This window comes from Oryctolagus cuniculus, chromosome 4, assembly GCF_964237555.1.
Source record: "Oryctolagus cuniculus chromosome 4, mOryCun1.1, whole genome shotgun sequence".
NCBI lineage: Eukaryota > Metazoa > Chordata > Mammalia > Lagomorpha > Leporidae > Oryctolagus > Oryctolagus cuniculus.
In genome coordinates, this window is record NC_091435.1 from 29125439 (window position 1) to 29138272 (window position 12834).

The following is a 12834-nucleotide window of genomic DNA, read 5'->3' on the forward strand; positions in this document are numbered from 1 at the left end:
ACAAAAATTCCGATAGATGGAGATAGAATGGCTTAAGAAGTGAGGCAAAGAGTTTAAGAGAGGAGTGGACCTAAAAATAAGAAGTGTGACTCCAGCATTATACCTCGGGCGTGCAAGGAATGTACCATACGTGGGGGAAGGGCACCCCCTTTTTTTAAAAAAAAGTCCGTATTAAAAAAAAATGCAGCTTCTGTATTTTAAAGTATGCCGAAATCAGGACACCTGGCACACGAACTTTTCCCTCATGATACAGGTCAACTGGCACCCACCTGGAAGTTCAGTGATAGTATTTTGCCTCAGTCTCCTGATTTCCAAGCAAGCCCTACCCACGCGTCTCTGCCCCTTTCTCGCACCCACCCGTCACTTTCCGGCTCCCGCCCCGCGGCGGCCCCCTCCCCTGGCGGGAGTTTCCACTACGCCGAAAGAGGAGGCGGTAACGGGCTCATCCATGTTCGCGCTGAGGGGAGGGGGGGCTGTGAGGAGCTGCGGGCCACAGACCGGTAAGAGACCCAGGCAAGACGATGGGAACCACACCAGAATCGGAAGGCACGGTGCGACGTAAACGAAAGCGGTTACGGAGCGGCTCCGCAGCCTCCGAGAGACCGGGCAACTTTGCACTCGGCTGCGCTACCCTCCCCGAAGCCTTCACGGGATGGCGCCGGCGGGAGAGGGCGGGGCCAGGCGCGCGGCGGCGGCCTCTGCTGCTGCCGCCTCCGCTGCGGCCGGAAACAATAGTGGAGGAGCCCGAGCCGCTCGGAAGGGCTGCGGCGGCCGGCGGAGCCGGACGGTAAAGACCCCGCACTCGGACCCCCGCCCCGCCTGCGTCCAGCCCTCGTTCCGCCCCGTGGCCCCGCCTCTGTGGACTTCTGAGCCCGGCTGCCCCTCGTGGTCGTGGCGCTCAGAGTGCCCCGACGGACGGACTGACGGACGCGGTTCTGAGGCAGGAGCGCGACCCTAACGCCGGAGACCGGGCGAGTACCCGCTCCCCGAAACGCTGCGGCCGGACGGACCGGCCGCCGGGACTCCTCGGACGCCTGCCTGTGTGGGAGAAAGCCCAGGGCTAGGGGATGCGGCGCTCCCGCCGTTCGGGCTCGCGCACCTCGCGACTCACACCGCCCCGGACCGTGGAGCCGTCGCTCGGTCTTGGGTGCGGGTGCCTTGGACGGGATCGGGCCACTCTCCCGGGATGTTGGCGTTTCCACGTGCTTTTTTCCGGCCGCGACCTCGGCTAGGAAGCCTAGCGACGTGGAGGCAGGGAAACGCACCTAAGGTTCCCATCATGAAGTTAGCAAAGCAGTGTCCCCAGCAAGTCGTCTCCCCCGGGTATAACAGCGTTAAATTGGTTGACCCAATCAGCAGCTGAAAAGGCCTAGCTGCTAATCTCCCTTCTGTGCCACAAAGTCTGTATCGGGGGCGGAGGAGGAGGAGGACTAGGACTTGCAAACCTCTTGCTGTCCAGTTCCCGAGACCAGATGAAATACGCGACCAAAAAGAGAGTGAGTCTAGACCTGGGCATAGAGTGACCTCTAGCCAGGCTTTAAAGTTTACTCCTCTGTCTTTCCACAGTAAAAGTAGGATGTTGAAGTGCAAGTATGGCGATGCCGGTGTCGTGGGGCCATCGCTTTACAGAGACAGAACAGCATCCTCGTTTCCTAGAAGTTCTCAGTATTGCCCGTTGTAAGAAATTCTTGGAATTACATAACTTTCTTTTCTGTTTCCCAACAGGGGCACTATGAACGAAGAGGAGCAGTTTGTAAACATTGATCTAAATGATGACAACATCTGCAGTGTTTGTAAACTGGGAACAGACAAAGAAACACTCTCCTTCTGCCACATTTGTTTTGAGCTAAACATTGAGGGTAAGGACACAGAGTTTTAATTTTGTGGCATGAACTTTACACAACCGTTTTATCATGAACTGGTTATAAAGTAAAATTTCTCAAGTGATTGGGAACTGCAGAGTGCGAAGTGTAGAGATCTGTTAAAGATAAGAGTTTCTGGAAATGAAACGAGTTAAAAAGAAATCTTAGCTTCTTAAACTCAGAGTAATAACCCCATTTTTGCTAATAAGAAAATGAGGTGTGAGTACTGACTGATGAACATGTTTCCTGGTTTGAAAACTTAATAGGGTATCAGAGCAGCACAATTTTACTCCCTCTGGCCTAGGATGCCAGGTGAGCCTAGCACTGCCGCTAAACCCCCAGGGCTATCCTGTTACCTGGAAAAAAAATTTAATTTTTAGAAAACTTTTCAATGATCACACACACCCATCATAATGTTAAAAAACTGAAATGTTTTTTGAGAGCTCTTATTAATCTGTAAGACATATTTTTTAAAGTTCTCCAGATATTTTGTTAAAATTTATTTATTTGTTGTGGTGCAAGTTAATATGCTTATGTATATCAACAGCTTGGTTTCAGGACATATAGGATATGCTTCCTTAATTTTTCTGTCAAATTAAAACTCTGATTCTTTTTAAATATTTGTGTCACACTTTAAAAATGTGAATATTACTGCAAAGAAAACCTTACCAGTAATTTGAATTTTGAGGTATAATTTTCAGTGGAGAAATTTTATTAGACCTTCCAGTTGTTAACAGTTTCAAAACAGTATTTCCTTTTTTCTGGATTACGTATTTGAGGTTTTTCTATGAAGGAGATATGACAAGATCTTATAGTAAAATGTATAAGTTATACAGTGTATACCTTTAAATTCCTGTTAAGACTTGTTATTCAGAAATTGTTGTAGTTACCCTTGTTTATGTGATAGAAGCGATCTGGATATTCCTGTGTGTGCTTATAACTTTGGCTTTAATAAATACAGTAAGTAATTTCAAAAGGATGACAGAAAATGATTCTTCTGTAGCTTTTAAATTACTATGACCTTAGGCATAGTACGGTGGAAGTTCTAAAATTATGTTCTTTGACCCTGTATATTCTGGAATGATGTAGAATTTTAGATGGACAAACCATTAGAAGTTATCCAGCCCAAATCGGTACTAGTATTTTACATTTAAGAAAACCAATAACCAGATAATTGGACTGTTAAAGGTTACTGTCATGGTGATAGCAAGCTGTGGTTTTGTGCCCAGCACTGTACTAAGTCCCTTGCATGGATTATCTTATTTAATTCAAAAATAGTTCTGGATGGCTTATTACTGTTAACCATTTTAAATGTAATTGAAATGAACTTTTAAAGACCTGAGAAATGCACTTGGAAGTCGCAGAGCTATTAATTGAGAGTGTTGATCTTTGAAATCTGGCCATCTGGTTCTGGTAAGATGGTCTAAATTCCATTGAACTACTGGCTATAGTTATTCTAATTGGTAGTACTACTGTTGGAAACCTGTCCTCCTGAATTCTATTTGGTTATTCTTGCTATTTGGTCAGCCAGCTTTTCCTAACCAGTGATTTTATGAACTCATCATTAAAGTGATTCATGCTGTGAGGGAATTTTTCACAGAAACCTAAATTTTCATAATTGTTTTCTTTTTTTAAGATTTATTTCTTTAAGAGAGTTACAGACAGAGAGAGGGAGAGACAGAGAGAGAGAGGTCTTCCATCCACTGGTTCACTCCCCAAATGGCCACAATGGCCAAAGCTGGGCCAATCTGAAGCCAGGAGCCAGGAGCTTCTTCAAGGTCTTCCATGCTGGTACAGGTGGGCCGTCTTCTACTGCTTTCCCAGGCCATAACAGAGAGCTGAATCGGAAGAGGAGCAGCCAGGACTCGAACCAGCACCCATATGGCCTGCCAGCACCACAGGCAGAGGCTTAACCTATCATGCCACATCACCAACCCCATAATTGCTTTCTAACCTTTTAAAATAAATTTGTTCACAATTATTATAAAGAGAAAATGCAAACATTCCACAAGTAACATCTTTTTCAACATTTCAGCTCTGATACTGTCTTCATATGTAAGACGTAAGTCCTTTGTTTTTTGAAATAGTAGTTGTTTTCAATTTAAAAGATAAAACAGTTCTCAATTTGAATTAGAGTTGTTCCATTTAATACTTGAGGTATGTGCATGGTTTTATGTATTAAAATTCCATCTTGACATGTGAGAAAAATTAGAGCAACTAGCTTATCTGGTATCAGTTCTCAGCTTTCACAGTGATGAGCTAATACATTTTCATTTTTACTGCAGTGATGATATTTTCTTTAATGTCATAAGATTATTGTAGAATAAAAAGGGAAAGAATCAGCCTGAATTCTTCAGAATTTCAGTTTATATCATACAGATTTTTAAAAATCAATGGAAAAATGTTAATAAATTAACATAGTAATTTTAGTAATTATATAATTTTAGTATTTTTTTTGTCTATGACAGTAAAGCTTCTTAAATGTTTTTGAAATTAAATGCTGGTGAGAATGTAAGGGAAAAAGTTCCCTAATCTACTGTTGATGGGAATGCAAACTTGTACAGCCATTGTGGAAGACAGCGTGGAGATTCCTCCGAAAACTGAAAATAGATCTACCATATGACCCAGCCATCCCACTCCTAGGAATTTTCCCAAATAAAATGAAATCAGCATATGAAAAAGTTTTCTGTACCCCAAGTTTATTGCAGCTCAATTCACAATAGCTAAGATATGGAATCAACCCAGATGTTCATCAACTGACTCAATAAAGAATGAATGTAACTGGAAACCATTATACTTAATGAAATAAGCTGGTCCCAAAAAGACAAATACCATTTGCTTTCTCTAATCTGTGGCAACTAATAGATATGAAAAAAATATAATATATAATTATTTACATTGCAGTCTGCATAAAATTATTCCTGAGCACTATCTGTTGAAAGGAAATGGCTTAGGCCGGCGCCGTGGCTCAATAGGCTAATCCTCTGCCTGTGGTGCCGGCACCCCGGGTTCTAGTCCTGGTCCGGGCGCTGGATTCTGTCCTGATTGCTCCTCTTCCAGTCCAGCTCTCTGCTGTGGCCCAGGAGTGCAGTGGAGGATGGCCTAAGTCCTTGGGCCCTGCACCCACATGGGAGACCAGGAGAAGCACCTGGCTCCTGGCTTCGGATCAGCGCGGTGCGCCGGCTGTAGCGGCCATTGTGGGGTGAACCAACGGAAAAGGAAGACCTTTCTCTCTCTCTCTCTCACTCACTGTCCACTCTGCCTGTCAAAAAAACAAAAAAAAAGGAAAAAAAAAGAAAGGAAATGGCTTAAAGTCTAAATTAATTTAATTATTATCTTATTATCCTTAACAAAGGAAATGCTTACATGTTACATTGGCATTGGTTCTGTTTCACTGAAAGAAATTATGAATGACCAATGACCAAAAAAAAAAGAAACTGTATATAAGTGAAATGGTTACTTTTCCCATTCTATCTTCTTAATGGTATAACACTGCATAAAGTTATTAATCACCCTTAGAAATGGTTTTGAAGTTATAGTTTAGCTGAATGCCAGTCAATAGATTACAATGAGAGTCTTGTAAAACATGACTTTTAGCCCTACTAGTTGGGTGTCATTTTCTCTCCAGTATGGTAACATTTCTGTTTAAAGGTTTTTTAATTACAAATTGTTGAATTTGCTGTAAATCATTCTGCTTTTATTTTTTTCTGCAGAGGCTTAGTCAGATTTTCTTGAGGAAAAACAGCAATTAGGCTAGTTTTAAGTCCACACACTCATTGTAAAGAAAAATAGTATTTTACACTGTTAGGATTGTTGCTTACATCAAATCAGGGCTGGCCTCCTAATCAGCTGACCTCTTGTTTAAACAGTGTGTGCATGTGTATGTTTATAAAATTAATCTGAGGAAAGAAAAGTAACAGAAGACAGACTAATGTTTTTGGAGAGAGTTTGTATTCTGGGCATTACTCTAGGTTGCCTTTTATCTCTATGATAATTAAAAGGAAAAGAGTTTCTCACTTTTACGTACTTCCAAGCCGTGGATGTGATATATATACTTTAAGGACTTACAGAATACACTTTGGGGGCTCAATTATTCTTAAATATTCACGATGTTGATTTTTTTGTATCAATAATTCACTGTTAGAATAACTTATTTACTTTAGAATTAGGAGACAAATGCATAAACTTACTAATACTTAAGGTCTAGCCTTGGCCCCAGGAACTGTAAACTTTTTTTACATGTTAATGGTCAAATACTCTTAAGATTAATTATAGCTTATTGTGTAGAAATCTCCAAAGATGCTTAATGGCCAGATAATACAGTTTGCTAAGCTGTTAAAGCAGAGAAGGCAGCCCAGAGTCACTGGGAGCCAGTAATGAACTCAGGTTTAACAGTGCCATGAAGGAGACTAAAGGAGAAATAGATCCAAGGTTCCATACTGTTACTTTATACTGTTTTCATGTTGTACTAAAATACTGTGCAAATAATTCTTAGAATATTTTACTTTCCTCTGATAATTGATAGGCTTTCTCTTCTACAGGGAAAACCTTAATAAAACTGGGTCAATCTCTGTTAAACCAAGTAAAGTTTTCAGTGGAAGTTTCCCTTTCTACTTAACAAGTAAATGTATACCTGGATTTTCTCTTTATAGCTCATTATTAACTTCTTTCTACCTCAGTTTGTTTATCCAACAAGAAATATTGTTGGTATTTTTTCTTGGTTAAGGCATGAGTGAGCCCAATGCCTTCTTTCTAATCTTAGTCTTCCTTGATTCTCTTTGTTTTGACCACAGCACTGTCCATAGACAGTAGGGAACAATTTGAATATCGGTATTGATCTTTGATATAGGGGCAGGTGTTTGCCACATCAGTTAAGACATCACTCCTCCTGGGCACCTGCATCCCATATTGGAGTTTGCATTTCCAACTGCATCTACCTACTAATGCATAACCTGGGAGGCCGCAACTGATTACTTAAGTACTTGGGTCTCTGCCCCCGATGCGGGAGACCTAGATTGAGTTAAAGTCCCCTGGTTTCCTCCTGGCTGTTGCATGCATTGGGGGATTAAACCAGTAGAAGAAAGACCTGTCTCAAGTAAAATGAAAATAATTCAAAAATGTGAAAAATTATGTATTTTTAAAAATTCCTTGACTTAGTAGGCAGTGAATGTAATTATTTACTGCTCAAGGTCTGCCACTCTTCCATTTTGTCATCCTTCTGACCCACCAGTGTCTTTCCTCTTGAGGATCCCAATATTATTAGCATTTTCTCATTTTCCATCCCATCATGGCAAACAGTATATATAGGTATTAACTAAAAGTAGCATTTTTTAACTATGAAATCCCTTGGGACTTCAGAACTTTACTTTTTTTAAATTTTTATTTAATGAATATAAATTTCCAAAGTACAGCTTATGGATTACAATGGCTCCCCCCCATAAGTTCCCTCCCACCCGCAACCCTCCCCTCTCCCACTCCCTTTCCTCTTCCATTCACATCAAGATTCATTTTCAATTATCTTTATATACAGAAGATCTATTTAGTATATATTAAATAAAGATTTCAACAGTTTGCACCCACACAGAAACACAAAGTGAAAAATACTGTTTGAGTACTAGTTATAACATTAAATCACAATGTACAACACATTAAGGACAGAGATCCTACATGAGGAGTAAGTGCACAGTGACTCCTGTTGTTGACTTAACAAATTGACACTCTTGTTTATGGTGTCAGTAATCACCCTCGGCCTAGGCTCTTGTCATGTGTTGCCAAGGCTGTGGAAGCCTTTTGAGTTCGCTGACTGATTATATTCAGACAAGGTCATAGTCAAAGTGGAAGTTCTCTCCTCCCTTCAGAGAAAGGTACCTCCTTCTTTAATGACCTGTTCTTTCTGTTCTTTCCACTGGGATTTCACTTGCAGAGATCTTTCATTTAGGTTTTGGTTGTGGTTTTTTTTTTGTTTTTTTGTTTTTTTTTTTTTTGGCAGAGTGTCTTGGCTTTCCATGCTTGAAATACTCTCATGGGCTTTTCAGCCGGATCCGAATGCCTTAAGGGCTGATTCTGAGGCCAGAGTGCTGTTTAGGGACATCCACCATTCTATGAGTCTGCTGTGTATCCTGCTTCACATGTTGAATCAGAACTTTATCTTGATAATCTTAGATAGGCTTGGAAATAAAGACTCAAGATTATTGTTTCTCGGCCTTTTGGCAAGCATGAAGTGAAGACTCAAAGTTAACTTTTTCTTCTTTTAATGTCCCTTTAAATAAATTTAAACGCTGTGGAAATGACTGATAGTGAACCCTCTTTGGACAGTGATGGGGAAGGGTGGGAGTAGAAAGTGGCTTTAATTGGTGACAAGTCTATAGAATATTTTAAAAGAAAAATAATTGAAACTAGGCTAATAACACTCAATAAAAACTTGTGATTTAACTAATAATCTGCATATGAGGAACCAGTTTCCAGATTTTCACACCTGTCCTAATCATGATGGTTTCTTTTTAGTTACTTTCAACTTTTCCTCACTGTTAACTTTGCTAGGCCTTCTAATTTTAAAGAGTAAGGTAAGTTTAAAGTTTAGATTATACACAAATTTTCATTGTGAAGGTAGTCTGTTTAGAATTAGGTCTGGCTATATGTAATAGGAGATTCAAATATAGTAATGGGATATTTATGTTTTGCTTATAAAATGTTAGATGAGGTAATTTGGAGTTGGTGTAGCAGCACCATAATCAGAAGGATTCAAACCACTTCTGTTTTTCTGTAATACCTTCCTTCACAGATAGTTTCCGCCTTCAAGGTCACTTCATGAGACAGTATGACTGCTGGAACTCCAGCTATTGCTACTTTTTCCCAGAAAGAAAAGAAAGAACATCTAACAAGCGGAGCATGCCAGCAGCATCTCCTGCACCTATAAAGGATCTTTTCCTTAAATCCCACCTAACAATTTCCTGTTCATTTCACTTACCTCATATTCAAGATACCTTACCCCAAATAAAATAAGTGTTTTTACAAAAAAAGGAACAATGGATATTGAATTGCAACTAGCAAAATGGACCACAGATAGGTCTTTTTTTTTTTTTTAGAGAACTTTTATTTAATAAATATAAATTTTAGAAGTACAACTTTTGGATTATAGCAATTTTTCCCCCCATAACCATCCTCCCACCCACAATCCATCCCATCTCCCACTCCCTCTCCCATCCCATTCTTCATTAAGAGTCATTTTTAATTACCTTTGTATACAGAAGATATACTAAGTAAAGATTTCAACAATTGCACCCACATAGACACACAAAGTATAAAGTACTGTTTGAAGACCAGTTTTACTGTTAATTCGCATAGTACAATACATTAAGGACAGAGATCCTACATGGGGTATAAGTGCACAGTGATGCCTGTTGTTGATTTAATAATTGACACTTTTTTTTTTTGGCAGGCAGAGTTAGAGAGAGAGACAGAGAGAAAGGTCTTCCTTCCATTGGTTCACCCCCGCAAATGGCTACTACGGCCAGTGCACTGTGCTGATCCGAAGCCAGGAGCCAGGTGCTTCCTCCTGGTCTCCCATGCGAGTGCAGGGCCCAAGCACTTGGGCCATCCTCCACTGCCCTCCCAGGCCAGAGCAGAGAGCTGGACTGGAAGAAGAGCAACTGGGACAGAATCCAGTGCCCGACCCGGGACTAGAACCTGGCATGCCGGCGCTGCAGGCAGAGGATTAGCCTAGTGAGCCACAGCGCCGGCAATAATTAACACTTTTATTTATGAGTCAGTAATCATCTGAGGCTCTTGTCATGAGCTGGCAAGGCTATGGAAGCCTCTTGAGTTCCCAAACTTAATCAAAGTGAAAGTTCTCTCCTCCCTTCAGAGAAAGGTACCTCCCTTGATGGCCCATTCTGACAAAATTTTGAACAACTGTGTTTTAATTTTGAAGCCTTGTATTTGCGCAGTGTTTTTTTTAAGTGACTTGAGAAATCTAAAACAAAAATTTTCCAATGAAACTGATGTCTGTCACATTTTGACATTTTGAAGCTATAATTTTAATATTATAACAGTAGTAAAGCATATTTTAGAATTTTGGATATTTTTACTTTCTACAAGTTTAGCTATTTCAGTATAAATTCACAGATGTGAGAATGATCATATAGTAGAACTGGGAAAAAAGCTTATTTGTAAAGCTTCAACCTAAAATATGTAAATATTCAACTTTAAATGTGAAAATAATTCATTTTTGCAAATTTAAGTTAACGTATTTGTTAGAAAGGTGCCCTTCGCACACATACACACATACAACAGATAGGTCTTTTTAGCAATTAAACTTGCTACAAACTATTCAGCTACAACTAAGACCAAGAAGTAATGCTGTAGTGAATCTTCTAATCCTAGATTTTGAACTGGAAGGCATTTTAGCACAAAAAGGAGTTGTATTCTGAAACTGGTCTTACAGCCAAACCTCACATGGACTTTTTGCTAGCAAGTTAAAAGGATTCAAATTTTTACCCCTCTCCATACATAAGATGTAATTTTTTATTCTGTTAGAAATTTATGTGATTATGTAAGTTAGTGTCTTATAAATTTAGAAAACCTCTTCCCTTCTTTTAGTGTCTATTCATGCTAGATTAACATGCTAATTACTACACCTTTTTTGGCACCTCTATAGGGAAGATAACTTTTCAATAGTTAAGCATATCTACTACTATTCTGCTTCTGCTCTGGTGATTAAGTTGATGGGTCAGGTCTTGAATTTTGATCCTGCCATTTACTAGCTGGGTTTCTTTGGCAAGAATTTTTTTTTTTTTTTTTTTTTTGAAAGGCAGAGAGATATCTTCCATCCTGTGGTTCACTCTCCAAATTTCCACAATGGCCAAGGCTAGACCAAACTGAAGCCAGGGCCCAAAATTCATTATGGGTCTCCCATGTGGGTAGCCAGGAACCCAAGTGCTTGAGCCATCATCTGCTGCCAGTAGGAAGCTGGATTGGAAGTGGAGCCAGGACTGAAACCCCAAGTCTCCCATAAGGGTTGTGAGCCTCCCCATTGACATTTTCACCAGTGTGCCAAATGCCCACTCCAGCTTACCTGTTATTATTGTCAAGACTTGTTTGCAGTAAGAATAACTGTGTTTTTACATCTTAATTATTATGCCAGAATCTAATTCAAAAGGCAACTCTAGTTGTTGACATTGGTCTAAGAATACATGACAATATAAATGGTGGAGTTTAGATTTTTGTCTGCTATTGATGCTCAGAATGAAACTGAAGGTTAAATGAATCATAGTACCTTTGAGATCCAAAAACTCCTGGTGGGGACACACTCCAGAGCCTATCTGGATTCAAATCCCCATTTGTTGTGAGGCCTGGAACAAGTTACTTATGTAGATTCTGTTAATTTGACTAGAGGTGTGTGCTCATCTAAGCTTTAAATAGGAAATGAGTAATGTTTACTTCTTTTCATTTAGTGCCTATTGGGATCAAATAAGAAGGTTGAAAATCCTTATTTTACAAACTGCTTTTTACATATAATCAGGCATTTCTTGTAGCTAATGTTCATAGAGCTCTCCTATCAAGACTAAGAAGTAATAACAATACAGTCCTCATTTATATATAGTAAAATGGAAACTCTGCGATCAAATAAAGTTGTCCTGAAGTCACAGATAGTAAAAGACATAAGAAGGTGTTCAAATCCAGGTCTCTGATGCTAGAGGTGTTACACTTAACTCCTGTGGGAAATGGACATTTCTTTGACATTTTCCAAGTTTACATTGTTTAAGACTAGACTAGACCATTTCTTCTATGATGGTGGTACTTATTTGTTCACATGATGCCTTTTTAGTCCTGACAGTCCGCTTTGTAGTTGATTTTTGGTTTTTGTTTGTTTTTGTAATAATGCTGGCGTAATCTGTCCTAGGCTCTCTAACTTTACTCTCCCTGGTCTCTCTTCACGTCTGGTCTCTCTTCTCTGCTGGTAACTAGCAGATCTCCTACTTCCCACTCTTCTTTTCTCCCTCCCCCAGGTTCCGAAGCTGTACATCTATAATTGCAACTAATTTTAGAAATCTTTACTTATTTATTTTTTAAGATGTATTTGAAAGGAAGAGTTAAGAGAGAAGGAAAGACAGAGAAAGAGAGAGCTTCCATCTGCTAGTTCACTCACCAAATGGCCACAATGGCCAGAGTTGGATCAGGCCAAAGCCTGGAGTCTGCAACACCTTCTAAGTCTCTCATGTGGATGGCAGGGGCCCAAGTACTTAGGGAGCTGGCTCAGAAGTAGAGCTGCCAGGACACAAACCAGCACTCATAGAGGATGCTGGCATCACAGGTGGTGACCCACCATGCTGGGCCACAGCTCTGGCCCCCTTCACTTGTATATTGCCTTGAACTATACTGTTATTCTTCTTACCCTTTATCTAATTTTGAATTGAATAAATAAAACATGTCAATATCCCCACCTTCCAATCCCTGCAATAGAAAATATTGGAGTTAGAAGTAAAGTATGGAGAAAATAAAGACTTAAATATCTATTATGCAAAAAAATATGCAAGGTAGCCCCAGAGAAGCCATCTGCCTATCCCAGTTGTTAAAAAGTTACTTCCGCAAAGCAACCTTCCAACCCTTAGTGGTCCTTTCTCCTATTCATTCCCCATATTCTCCTAAGAGCACACTTTTCTTCATGAAACTTGGTACAATTTATTATTATAGTAATTTGCATATATATTTGTTTAATGAACTCCCTCCTTGGTTTTTGTAATTGCATGAGGACTTGGATTAGAATCTGTTTTATCAATAGTGTATAATCAACAATCACACAAGTACTGGCAAGGAGTGATGAATGATTGTTTTTAAGATTTATTTATTAATTTTGAAAGAGAAAGAGAGGAAGAGACAAAGAAAGGGTGATCTTCCATCTGCTGGTTCACTTCCTGAATGGCCACAAGGCCAGGGCTAGGCCAGGCCAAAGCAAACAGCCAGGTACAGGGGC

General features: G+C 40.0%; 1 protein-coding gene across 4 annotated transcripts in view; it reads left to right on the forward strand.

Moving 5' to 3' along the window:
* The first annotated feature begins 417 nt into the window (after positions 1-417).
* The window catches only part of C4H21orf91 (chromosome 4 C21orf91 homolog), a 41514-nt gene continuing 29097 nt past the window's right edge, over positions 418-12834 (forward strand). Inside the window, exons 1-2 of one of the 4 annotated variants that reach the window (XM_008267139.4) lie at positions 418-787; positions 1726-1859. In XM_008267139.4, coding sequence (XP_008265361.3) covers positions 522-787; positions 1726-1859 — 400 coding nt within the window. In that variant the 5' untranslated portion in view covers positions 418-521. Of the gene's footprint in view, positions 972-1008; positions 1148-1254; positions 1497-1725; positions 1860-12834 lie in introns of those variants that run through there. The other 3 variants (XM_008267142.4, XM_008267140.4, XM_070071913.1) reach the window with 3 other exon arrangements.